We start from the raw sequence: 13,089 nt of genomic DNA, 5'->3' as shown, positions 1-13,089 counted from the left end.
AAGAATTATTGTGCTTTTAGCAAGTTGCAATTAGAGCAGTTTGCAGACCCTTTTAACCATTTCTTGACCACCACAAACCTGAGTCTGCCTCACCAGGGGGCTTACAAAAATTAAAATCAGCACATCCAATATATAAACCATCTTAAACATCGACATCAGCATAGGAAGCTGCCTTGTACTGAATCAGACTCCTGGCCCATCGATCTCAGTATTATCTGCTGTGATTGGCAGCAGTTTTCCAGTGCTTCAAATAAGATGGCAGAGATTGAACCTGGGTCCTCCTGTATGTCTGACCACTGAGCTTTGGCCTCCTCTCTTATTAAAAAAAGCAGCTAATCGCCCATGAAAGAGTTACATTTAAAAGCAGAGGTTGCTCAAAACCATAGCTGCAAACTCACGGTGGCAGAAGCTTTTGAGGACCGTGCTGCCTGCATATATGGCAGCACAGTTGGGAATACAACAGAAACAACCATTTCCTTGCCATGAAAAATGTTCATTACTTCCCCCATATAGCTGCAATTAAGTATTCATGTGTTCTCGCTCGCTCTCAAAAATAAATAAATAAATAAATAAATGATGTCTCCCTCACTACCGGGATAATGCGTATGAAACATTAATTAGGGAGAGCTTATTCACGACAAGTGCTTTTTGGATGGGAGCGTTTTGATTGCAAAGCTGTGTTGTGTTTTCCGCAGTGTGTGCCCTCAAGCGCCTGCATATACCACACATCTCTCCTCTTCCCCGCTGGAGGAACACCCATAACTTTTTATTTTGTTTAGATTCACCGTGCCAGAGATGAGAGGAGTTTTCTCCCCGTTTCTTCCTCAAATGCTGAAAATTGTAACACTTCAGTAAGAGGTCTCATTATTTCTGAAGCACTTCCTCTCATCTTATATGAGGCGGCATCGCTGACTGCTGGGGCTCCGAAAATGACTGCTTTTTGGCACATCTGAGGCAACAGCTGCTTTTTATCTGACACCAGAAAGATTGGCAGGGTCTAGAAATCCAGCAAAGCAGCTACACAGCTCCATGCTTCGGAGGCAAAAGCAGTTCCTAATGCAAAAGCCCCTTTCCCACTTTGAACTGGAGACACTGGGGAATCCCTTTCCATGGGCCCCCAATGTGTTTTATGAGGCTGTTTTATTGTGTTGTATTGCACTTATTCTTTTATTGTGGATATTATGTTTTTACTCTTCTGTTGCAAGCCGCCCTGAGCTGGTGACTTAGTGACACTGGTAGCGGGCATGTCCAAATTCAGGGTGGGGGCTGAGGGATGTGCACAAATTTTATCTATCTGTCTATCTATTTATTTATTTATTTATTTTGCACATTTTTATACCACCCTAGCCCAATTGAATTGCGATTCAAAGAGCATTTCACAGCACAACCCTAGCACCTTTAAAGGCAAGGAAAGCAGGTCCATATATGGCATACTGAGCAAAGAGGCATCTTTTAAAAGTGGTGATTCTCTTTATTTAGCAGCGGGAGAGCGACTGGGCCTATCCAGCCCCAGCACAGAATCCCTCCAGTGGCTGTTGCTGGGGTCAATCTTATGTTTCATTTTAGATTGTGAGCCATTTGAGGACAGGGGACCATCTTAGTTATGTATTATTTATTTTCCTATGTAAACCACTTTGAGAAATTTGGTTGAAGAGCGGTATATAAATATCCATAGTAGTCGGAACATAGGAAGCTGCCATATACTGAGTCAGACCATTGGTCCATATAGCTCAGGATTGTCTACACAGACTGGTGGCAGCTTCTCCAAAGTTGCAGGCAGGAGTCTCTCTCAGCCCTATCTTGGAGATTCTGCCAGGGAAGGAACTTGGAACCTTCTGCTCTTCTCAGAGAGCGGCTCCATCCCCTGAGGGGAATATCTTGCATCGCTGCTCACACATCAAGTCTCCCATTCATATGTAACCAGGGCAGACCCTGCTTAGCGATGGGGACAAGTCATGCTTGCTACCACAAGACCACAAGTAGTAGCAGAGGCCATGTGTGTGCTGCCGGCATGTGAGGGCAGGTTGGGGGTGCACGGCCCAGACAAGAAGCTGCAGCGAGCAACAGAGGAGCAGATATGGACCTTCTCTCCTCCCTTTTGAAAGTTCTAGGGATGTGCTGTGAATTGCTCTTTGAATTGTGATTTGTGCACATCCCTAGTGGCCTGCCCCCCCTGCACCTGGCTCACCCTCAGCCCCACTAACCACTGCTGTGGCCAGCAAAACAGAGCAAGCTGGCCGAGGCACAGTTTAATGATGTTGCCACCAGGGAGGGAGGGAGGGAGGGATGGTGGGTGAGCAGGTGGGGAGGGGCAGTTGGGGTGGCAGGCAGTGAATGGCAAGGCCTGCAGCTACTCACCCTGTTGGTCTGTGCACACAGCTGCGCACTGGTAGATCTGCCCCTACGCTGAGCATCAGGGAGCTGGAATGGTGGGCTATAAATGTTTTAAACATAGGAAACTGCCATATACTGAGTCAGACCATTGGTCTATCTAGCTCAGTATTGTCTTCACAGACTGGCAGCGGCTTCTCCAAATTTGCAGGCAGGAATCTCACTCAGCCCTGTCTTGGAGAAGCCAGGGAGGGAACTTGAAACCTTCTGCTCTTCCCAGAGTGGCTCCATCCCCTGTGGGGGAATATCTTGCAGTGCTCACACATTAAGTCTCCCATTCATATGCAACCAGGGCAGACCCTGCTTAGCTATGGGGACAAGTCATGCTTGCTACCACCAGACCAGCTCTCCTCTCCATAAATAATCATAAATAATAAATACACACCCCTCGTGGGCAAGGCGGCCAGACCTGGGAATTTCAGCTCCTGCCGTTTTCCTCACCACTTCAGGAACCTATTTCCTAACGGTTCTGTGTGCATCTCTTTTGTTTCCGTTCAGGAAACTATGGTGAAAGTGGGATGGAAGCCTTCAGAGACATGTCAGCCAAAGAAGGGATCTGCATTGCCCATTCCTACAAGATTTACAGCAATGCCGGGGAGCAGAGCTTCGACAAGCTGTTGGAGAAGCTGAGAAGCCATTTACCCAAGGCAAAAGTCGTGGCGTGCTTCTGCGAAGGCATGACTGTGAGGGGGCTGCTGATGGCTATGAGGCGTTTGGGCTTGGCTGGAGAATTTTTGCTGCTAGGCAGGTGAGTACGGCTGGAAATCATTCAAGCCTTTTTTCATGCAAACAGAATGTAAGAGAAATCATCCCATTTGTTGGACTGTCATTTGATGCTAGAAATCTGCATCGATTGCGTGAGCTTTTGCATGCTGGAAAAAATGATACATGGTTTTTTTATACTGGTAAATCTGCACAGTGGTAATAATACATATTTGGAGCAAAAAGCATTGTGGCTTGGTTCCTGAGAAAAGTGAGTGGAAGGAGAACATGATGTCCGTGATCTCTGACACAGGTGTTAGAGAAACTCCTCTCAGGCGACTCTCTTCCACTAAAGCCCCGTTCAGACATTGCGCTATATATGCATGTAGTGTCGGTACAAGTACCTCTCTATGTGAATGTTGGCACATGCATTCATTTTAATAGTGAACCTGGGTACAGGCCCCCTCAAATGCAGCGTACAGATAGGGAGTGTACTGCTGTATATATGCTGAACATGAATACCTGTGTGTGCAGTTAGAGTTATGTATGTGTACATGATTCACATGCATAGAACATAATGTGTGAGAAAGGCTTAAGTGAGCAGCCTTCCATGAGTGGAAGAGGCTTTCTGCTAGCAGAAGGGCACATGTGGATCCAATCAGGTTTTTTTTGTTTTTAGCTAATACACCTAGAACTTTGCCTCAACTGCCCCCACCCCACCATTTGGCACCTTTGCTGGTCAATGACCGAATAAACTTATAACTAACCATTTGGCACCACCCTTGATCTCACCTCTCTTTTTAATGTGGCCAGGTTGAATGGAGGCAATTCTGGAGAGGTGAAGCCAGATGGCATAGTCCTAGATGGAGCAGACCTTGCTTTCTTGCCTTTGCCTCTGGAGCAGCCAGGGTGGAATTGCTTCTGAGGAAGGTAGTTGTGGGAAGGGAGGAGTCTTAACCATTTGGAAGTACAATACTTGTCCCCTGTTTTTAAGGAGATGCTTGCAAACGTCTCTCTTCATATTTTTCTAATAATTAGCTCAGCCAAGAAATGGTGAAATCTACACCAGCTGGTGGAAATACAATGGCATTACATTTGAACGGACATGCCCAGTATGGAATGGACAGTTTTAGCTAGTAAGCATTTCAGAGCTTAGATCAGCATGGTCACCAGTCTGGTTCTACAGGATAGCAGTGTGCATGGAACTGCTTTTGGTGGTTCAGTGCAAATTTGAACCCAATTTGAACCAAACCACAGCTCGAACCAGCTAGTGGCCCTGTCTATTCAATCGAACCATTTCGAGAGGCGACGCTTGTAAAGGGGAATCCGATACGGATGCAGAGAGCCTGGAACCATGCCACTGCCATTTGGGCATGGTGTCGGAAGGATCGCCGGGGTTAGAGGAATCACTGCCGCTGGTGGTAAGGTGGCCTCTCACTGCTCACCATTAGAAACCTTTTAAAAGCAGGATTTCCCTTTGCTTGTAAAGGGGAATCCTCACCAGATTGCTTTTACAAGCATTGCCCCTCAAACTGCGTTGAACTGCCCCCCCCCCCTTTAGACCAGTATGGTTCGAATTTGAATTGATCCTGGTTCTATTTGAACCAATTCTGCACATCTCTACTACAGGATTCCTGCCACTTGATCATTGAAGAAATCACTGTTGATTGGAAAGTTGTCTGAATCCACCATCTTAGACTGAGCTCTGTGTGGCTATGTTATATAAACTTGGTAGAACAGGGGTGTTCTGGTGGGACATGGCGCCCCTGTCAATTTCTTTCTGTTTTGGAAACAGAGCTAGAAATAGAAATGCAGTAACCATACAGTGGAACCAGTTGTTTTGGCAAAGTTGTAATACAGTCCAGATATAAATACCAAGGGTGGGAGGATATGCAGGCTATTTATGAACACAGTTTGAAGCTGGATAAATTTCTCCCTCCTACTCTCCGTCAGTGGCTGACATGATGAGGAAAATTGCAGAAAATAGTCCCATTGGCTGACATACAGAGCAAGGATACACCATTGCAGTAAGAGAGAAGCCTAACAGAACTTCCCAACTAACTGGGCCAGGGAAGCAGGGAAGCTGCAATATTTGACACCTTCCCCTTCCCCAGGAAGCCTTCAATGCTGCCTAAAAATACATCCCTGATATTTATGCTGCCCTTAGGGTGGCACAGAGGGGAAGGAGAGGGCATCAGGAATTACCCCTTCCCTGGTGCACCAGTGCAGTTAGTTGGGAAGTTCTGTTAGGCTGCTGTCTTGCTGCATTGGAACATCCTTGTTCTGCACGTCAGCCAATGGAATGACTTCATGTAATTTTGCTACACATGGCAGCCACAGTGTTCCCTCTAATGGGGATTCCCAGATGTTGTTGACTACAACTCCCAGAATCCCCAACTGCAATGGCTTTTGCATGGAGATTCTGGGAGTTGTAGTCAACAACATCTGGGGATCCTTGTTTGAGGGAACACTGGTCAGTCAATGTGAATTTAGTCGCAGATCATCAAAGGATGGCATTGCAGAACATCCCTGTTGTTTATATTGGAAGAATAACATTTTGACCACCTTATAATTCTCTTTTTCTACAGCCGATATGCACAATATACAGGGTAACCTGAGTTCAGAATCCCCATTCAGCCATGATACTTGCTGGGTGACTCTGGGCCAGTCACTTCTCTCTCAGCCTAACCTACTTCACAGGGTTGTTGTGTGAGGAGAAACTTAAGTGTGTAGTACACCACTCTGGGCTCCTTGGAGGAAGAGTGGGATATAAAAAATAGATAGATAGATAGATAGATAGATAGATAGATAGATAGATAGATAGATAGATAGATGCTGATTACTGTCAAGAGATTGGGAGCAGGGTGAATGGGTGAAATCCTGACACCATCACTCCCTTCCACATGCTCATTCCATGTGACCGTTCTGAGTGAACACGTCTAACGTGCTCTGTTGAACTGAGAGGCGCTGCAGAGATTGGGGTGAACTGGGGGGAGGGGAGCTAAAACTATCGGGGGGCAGAAGGTAGAACAATGGCCACTTTCTGGGCATTTCAGGTAAGAAAAGTAAAGAAGTCGCTGGAAAAATGTGAGTGGCTTGACATCACCATGTTTCTGTCAGCATCCCAGGGCCAATCCTTCTATGAGGCAAGGCGAGGAAGCTGCCACACAAGTGCAGGAAGGGATGCAAGGGGCAGCCAGTGGAACGCCCCGCCACCACTAGCTGGCTTGGTGGCATAGTCTGAGAGTGGTTGTGTCTCACTGCCTCAGCAGCATGGCCTGAGAATGCATGAGTGGGTTGTCATGTTGTCCTTTGCATCAGGCAACCGAATGTCTTGGATCGTCCCTGTGGCAGACCTACAAAACCAATTGTTCAGTATCCCTGGACTAGGAGGCGGCAGATGAAGGTAGATTCCCCTGCGAACTGAGCAAAGAGGCACCTTTTAAAAGTGGTGATTCTCTTTCTTTCACAGGGGGAGAGCAACGGGCCCTATCCAGCCCCAGGACAGCATCTGTTGGCTGTTGCTTTGGTGTCTCTATTCTGTTTCCCTTTTGATTGTGAGCTCTTTGGGGACGAGGATCCATATTTATTTATTTATTTTTATTTCTCTATGTAAACCATTTTGGGAACTGTTGTTGAAAAATGGTATATTTTGTTGAAAAGTGGTTTTACATTTCTCTCTGTAAAACCGCTTTGGAAAATTTTGTTGAAAAGCGGTATATAAATATTTGGTTGTTTTGTTGTTGTAGTATATATTAATAGTAGTAGTAGTAGTAGTAGTAGTAGTAGTAGTAGTAGTAGTAGTAATAGATGGCTGTTCCTAGATCAGGTCAGAATTGTCTCTTCCGTGGTTTGCCTCCTCCATATTTAGAGGAACTAATAGAAAAAGTTGCTTGTTTATTGGCAGGATGGGTGTGTATACTCTCCAACATATTCATTTCATACTCTCCAACATATTCATTTCATACTCTCCAACATATTCATTTCCACTGAACTAGTCTGTTCTGCACTGATTTAAAAGCTAGACACAATGTTAGTCGTTCTTGAAGATGAACTAGGAAACTAGAGTAGCCCTACAGTTAGAAACAGTTCAGAATATTCCTTAGTAACAGTCACATGTGAAATCCACACGAGTGCAAATGCTACTGTATCACTCTCCTCGATTGTGCAACTGGAGCCTGTGCACACACATATCTTCATGTAGAGAGCGCTGCACATACCTTCTGCCACACACGCAGAGGTCAGGGTGAGCCCAGGGTGAGCCCACTCACTCCCCACCACTGTTCTCTCTAACAGGGATTCCCACAATTTGTTCACTACAACTCCCAGCATCCCCAACTACAGTTGCCTTTGGCTGGGGATTCTGGGAGTTGTAGTCAACAACATCTGGGAATCCCTGTTAGATGGAACACTGCTCCCCACCCCCACCCCAATGCATTCAATGACCACATTTTGATTAGGGCTTTAGTGTATACACACACACATGTGCACACACACACATTTTCATCTACTTCCCACTCTGAGACTTAACTTCTCCTAGAGACTCTGCAGAGGACTCTGAACTCTTAAGTATGGCCTCTGTAGCAGCTCACATCAACACAATGTTAACAAGGCATCGCCAAAAGGCAAAACCCAGAACAAAATACAGAGGATGATTCACCAGCATCAGCTAACAAAAAACAGGAACTGTCCCTACTAAAGAGGGACAGTTGGAGAGTCACGTTGTGTGTTGGGTTTCGTATTTTCAACTTCTATTTTCATTCTGTTCCATTCTGTTCCCTTCCTCCCCTGTCCCTTATTCATGGGTGTGTTTATTTTACGGTTTTAATTTTTAACATTATATGGTTTTATAATGGAGCCATATTTCAGAAATCCTGAGAGCTGCTTTGGGGAATCTCACCCAAAAGCCAGAAATAAATCTGAAAATAAATGAATTAAAATTTCCACTGGGTTTTAATTTGCTGTGCCCTGAAATAGCCACCAAAGAATTAATTACTAATGCCTTTTGTGCTCCCAAGTGTTGTTATTAACTAAATTTCTAGTCTGTCCTTCCTCCACTGGGACCAGCATAGCATAGTGGTTAGAGTGTTGGACTAGGACTGGAAAGACCCGAGTTCAAATCCCCATTCAGCCATGAAACTAACTGGTGACTCTGGGCCAGTCACTTAACTCTCAGCCTAACCTACCTCACAGGGTTGTTGTGAGGATAAACATATCCATGTACACCACTCTGAGCTCCTTGGAGGAAAAAATGAATGAATGAATGGGACCATCTTCCTTTCCCCACTTTACCCTCACAGCTTACCCTGTAAGTTGGACTGAGGAACAGTGACTGGCCCAAGATCAGTGAGTGAGCTTCATGACTGAGTGGAGATTTGAACCTGGGTCTTCCTGCTTCTAGTCCAACCATTACACCACATTGGCTCCTCAAAGCAGTTTTCCATAGCAGAAGCTGCCCATGTTTTTCTTCAAGGGTTATTGATGTGCCCCCTTCCAACTGCATTCCATCTGTTCCTGATGGAGAACACAACCCTGGTGAGAGAAGGAACAGATATGGAAAAACTAAGATTGTGCTGCAACCATAAGGAAAAAAACCCTAATGAATTCCAGTGCCACTTGTACCACTCAGGGACCAATGTTCCCTCTAACAGGGATTCCCAGATGTTGACTACAATTCCCATAATCCCCATGCAAAAGCCATTGCAGCTGGGGATTTGGGGAGCTATAGTAAACAAAATATGGGAATCCCTGTTAGATGGAACACTGCCAGGGACCTGAGAAGGGAATCTAGAGATCTAGATCTAGATCTAGGGAATCTAGAATCTAGAATCTAAAAAAAATGCCTTTTAAAGCAGAAGCAGTTCCAACTCATCACGGTAAGCAGACGATGTGCTGCATCGGGGCACTGCCTGCTGGAGGGTGCTGAGCGCCACTGCTTCCAGCGACAGAAGCATGATCTTCATGCTGGTGCTGACGGTGCTACTTGGGCAACACCATCGCACACGCTGGTGTCGGACTCCTTCACATGTTGTGTCTGACCTGATCACAATGTGCATGGGCATCTCCACCGGGTGCATGCGCGCATCTCTCACCGGCACGAAAGGAGCCCCGTCGCCTTCTTCGGCTAAAGCCGCACCGAGGTGGGCATCTTGAGCAACGTCTTCCTGGTGCCAGCGCTCTCATTCACCATTTTGGTGAAGGCTGTGTAGCGGCTGGCCCGGCCTGATCAGGCAGCAAACCCTTCCTCATCCTGGTGGTGGTGGGTGCGCGTGCACTCGGCCTCACCATCAACATTGTGGGGCTCCTCATGTTCCAGGACTGGGCGGCCTGCAGAAGCTGCACCGAAAGGCCAATTGGCTGGTTGAGAAGATGTCATACAGTCTATCTGCTGCTGCTACCAGGGTCCAAAGTAAAGGAGGGAGAGGAAGAGAGGGCAGGGATGGAGGGGCTGATGTGGTCCCTCCTGATAGTCTCACCATTGGGGTCAGCTTGGGTCGAATCAGAATCTGACATTTTGGACTGTGCACAGGTCTATCAAAAACCACAACCCCCCAAATATTGCTTCTTTGAGTGAAATATTGCTAAGTTGACTGAAAGCAAATTATAACCCAGTGGAAATTTTTATTCATTTATTTTCCAATTTCTATCTGATTTTGGGTGGGGTTTTTTGCTTCTTTCCAAAATTCCTCAGTTGATTTGGGGGTTCCTGAGCAGGAATCTCCAAATTCACCTCAGAAGATAGTCAATGTTTAAGTGCCAATACAACACAGCTCTGGAGCATCTCCAACACCAAGAAAACATTTTAAATGCTTTGCATATGTTTTCCTGTAATGCCTCTGTGGAATTGAATTTCATCCTGCCTGAAAAGGTGAGCTCACTGAACTTCAGCCATAAAGTACATTTTCTACTCCTTTAACGATATAGTTATTTTACTTAATAAATGGGTGTACACATGGCTAAGCACATTTGCATTCGTGACACAGAGCTTTCTCCAGGTCACCAAATGTGGCTCCGATTAGACTCCAGGAAATAAGATTCTTGAAACATTCTGGCTCTCTTTGGAACATATTGCTGAAGAAATAGAAAGGTACTAATTGTCTTAAACAAAATGATTTTTATTCCTCGTTAGCTGAGCAAATTACACTGTCCTGGAATTCAAACCTTATTAGTCACTGAGATGTTTCTCATTTAATTTTATGCTTGGCTTTAATAGTGCCAAAAAAGTCTAAATCCATACAGATTCATATGCAGTTTCTGTGTGTACTGCAAGTTCTGAAGAGGTTTCATTCCTGGTAATGTACTTGAAGCCATTTATACTTAGGCAGTCCCATACAACTGGTTGTTCTGTCAAGTGAAAATGAAGTCCACTGGTCATCTATAGAAGCCTGACCAGTGCCTGAAAGTTTCCTCCTCTACCACTAAGGTTTGCAACCCCAAACAGAGAACAAATCTGAAATCTTCAAACATTCAGTCTGGTGGGACACAAGAAATAAAATCTTGGTTTTCAAGCCTATGGGTTAATACAGTAGGGGTGTGCGCGGATTGAGGGTTCATGATTCAGTCTGAATTCAGACCAAATTTGGACCAAACTGCTCATCCATGAACCACTTTGGTCCAGTTTGGCCCAACCGCAAACTGCTCTCACCGGCCCTCAAACCACCAAACCAGTTCACAGTTGGGCCAACCTGTACCGAACCAGTTTATGGACCAGTGGTTTGGTCCGAATTTGGACCGAAACACAAATCCTTGGTCCACGCATAACCCTAATGTGTGAACCCAGTATAGACCTGAAAGCCAAGTCCAAAAACAGCAAGGGGGAACAAAGTTTAGCAGGCCTGCTTTGGAGCAAATGTTGAATCAAACATCTTTATTACAGTCAACAACCAGAAAACAAAATATACAAAAACTTAGATGAGACAATATGATATCAACAATAAACTAAAACAATAACTAAGAACATTTAACCAGCTCTTGATGAATTTTGCATCTTATAAAACAAAATTTAGTGACATTTAAAGAGATTAAATCATTCTGGTCAGACAGTAAATACTGAAGGTAAAATAAATCTGAAAGACCTGAAAATTAACTTTAAAAGGAGTAATGCAATGGGTATGAATATCCTTATAAAAAGGACAATATAAAAGGACATGAGCCATTAATTCATTGGCACCGCAAGGGCAGAGCTGAGTGTCATACAGTGTTTTCTTATACTTTCCTTCTAATACTGCAGTAGGAAGCACATCAAAACGTGCAAGGATTAAAGCTCTTCTAAATTTTGACACCATCATCTGAATTAAATATCTTGCTGGCCTTAAAATGTAAGATTGATGGCTCAAAAATACATCTCTTGAAAGGCGAGATTGATCTAATTGTCCTTCCATAACCAATACCCATTGTCAGAGTGTTCTCTTAACCTGCTCAAAGCCCAGCTTCATAAGAGCTTCCCGTGAGAATACATAATTATATAATTGGTGCTGGATAGATCTTTTTGACTTCGAAACAAAATGATCATACAACATCAATGGGGCTAATCCTACTGGGGGTGAAAGACAACCTTAGCCAATAAGTGAAAATACATAGCTATAGCTCCATCTGCACCCTAATTACACCAGCTTCTTGGTCGAGAACCACATTAGGTACATAGGCATAGCTAATGTACCTAATTAGGTACATAGCCATAGGTTCTCGGTGGAGAACCACATTAGGTACATAGGCATAGCTAATGTACCTAATTAGGTACATAGCCATAGGTTCTCGGTGGAGAACCTAATGTGGTTCTCCACCAAGAACCTGGTGTAATTAGGATGGAGACAGAGCTATGACTTTTGCTTACTGACTAAGATGTCTTTCCCCCCAGTAGGATTAGCCTCATTGACGTTGGCTATCTTCTATGCAGCTTGGAAGATATTTCTTTAAAATTTCTATCATATGGCCTCCAATGGGGCAAAATTTCCATAAGGTCCAAGCTGAGTTCCATACAAAAGCTGTGCATAGGCTTTGGCTAAAAATAGCTTTACAGCTGCTGAAATAAACAATGCACCTCTAGAGTAATAAAAAGATCGTATGGCTGAGGCTGATTTCTGAGTGTTCTGTGAAACATAATCCAAGTGGGTACTCCGCCTACCAGAGGCTTGGAAGACTATGCCTAAATATTTAAAGATTTGAACCTGTACAATTTCATGGCCATTCGGTTTCCATGTGTGGGTTTGGGGACACTTGGCGAAGGCAAAGGCTTTAGTCTTTGTATAATTAATCTCTAAGGATTCCCCATTACAATATGAGGTAAGAGAGTATAATGTGCATTTTAAGCCAATTGGGGTCTGAGACAACAGGACCTTGTCATCCGCATAAAGTAATATTGTGATATGTTTGTTTACTAACTTCTGAGGATGATGGGCAGAATTATTCAAATAAGATGCCAAAGGAGTTAAATAGAAATATAGAAGTTAAATAATTAAGGCACCAATATACAACCTTGTCTGACACCTCTCCAAGTTGAAATTTCTTCAGTAAGGTGACTTTGCACACTACTCCAGGCTTTCAAACAGGAGTTTTCATGAAGTTTGTACAATAAGAGAAGCAACCATCTATCTATGGAAGGTTTCTTAAATTTGGACCACAACTTTACTCTAGCAATTAGGTCAAAAGCAAACCTAAAATCAATAAAGGCAGCATCCAATGCAGTGCTAGATTTATCCATATATTCTTTGACCAAATGCTTCAAAATAAGAACTTGGTCCAATGGGGAATGGCTTGCTCTAAAGCCAGCTTGTTCTTCTGCCAAGATGCTTTCAGACTCTAACCAATCCAAATGTTTTTCATTTAAATGTTTGGCATACAACTTACTATAAAGAGACTGATTGGACGATAATTGGCAGGGATATCCCTTTTGACTAGATTACAACAGCAATGAATACACCACTGAGAGACATTAAAGGCCAAGTTGCAGACAGATCATCCTGGAAAGAATCTATCTATGTGGTCGCTAAGAGTCGA

General features: G+C 44.2%; 1 protein-coding gene across 4 annotated transcripts in view; it reads left to right on the top strand.

Moving 5' to 3' along the window:
* Positions 1-13,089, top strand: part of GRM5 (glutamate metabotropic receptor 5) — a 354,535-nt gene that overhangs the window by 153,969 nt on the left and 187,477 nt on the right. For all 4 annotated transcript variants that reach the window (XM_053306232.1, XM_053306229.1, XM_053306230.1 and 1 more), the window contains exon 3: positions 2,890-3,139. In XM_053306232.1, the coding sequence (XP_053162207.1) occupies positions 2,890-3,139 (250 nt within the window). The remainder of the gene's footprint in view (positions 1-2,889; positions 3,140-13,089) is intronic.

This window comes from Hemicordylus capensis, chromosome 3 (genome assembly GCF_027244095.1).
Source record: "Hemicordylus capensis ecotype Gifberg chromosome 3, rHemCap1.1.pri, whole genome shotgun sequence".
NCBI lineage: Eukaryota > Metazoa > Chordata > Lepidosauria > Squamata > Cordylidae > Hemicordylus > Hemicordylus capensis.
Note: the sequence above shows the minus strand (reverse complement) of the source record. Positions and strands in the feature narration are given on the sequence as shown.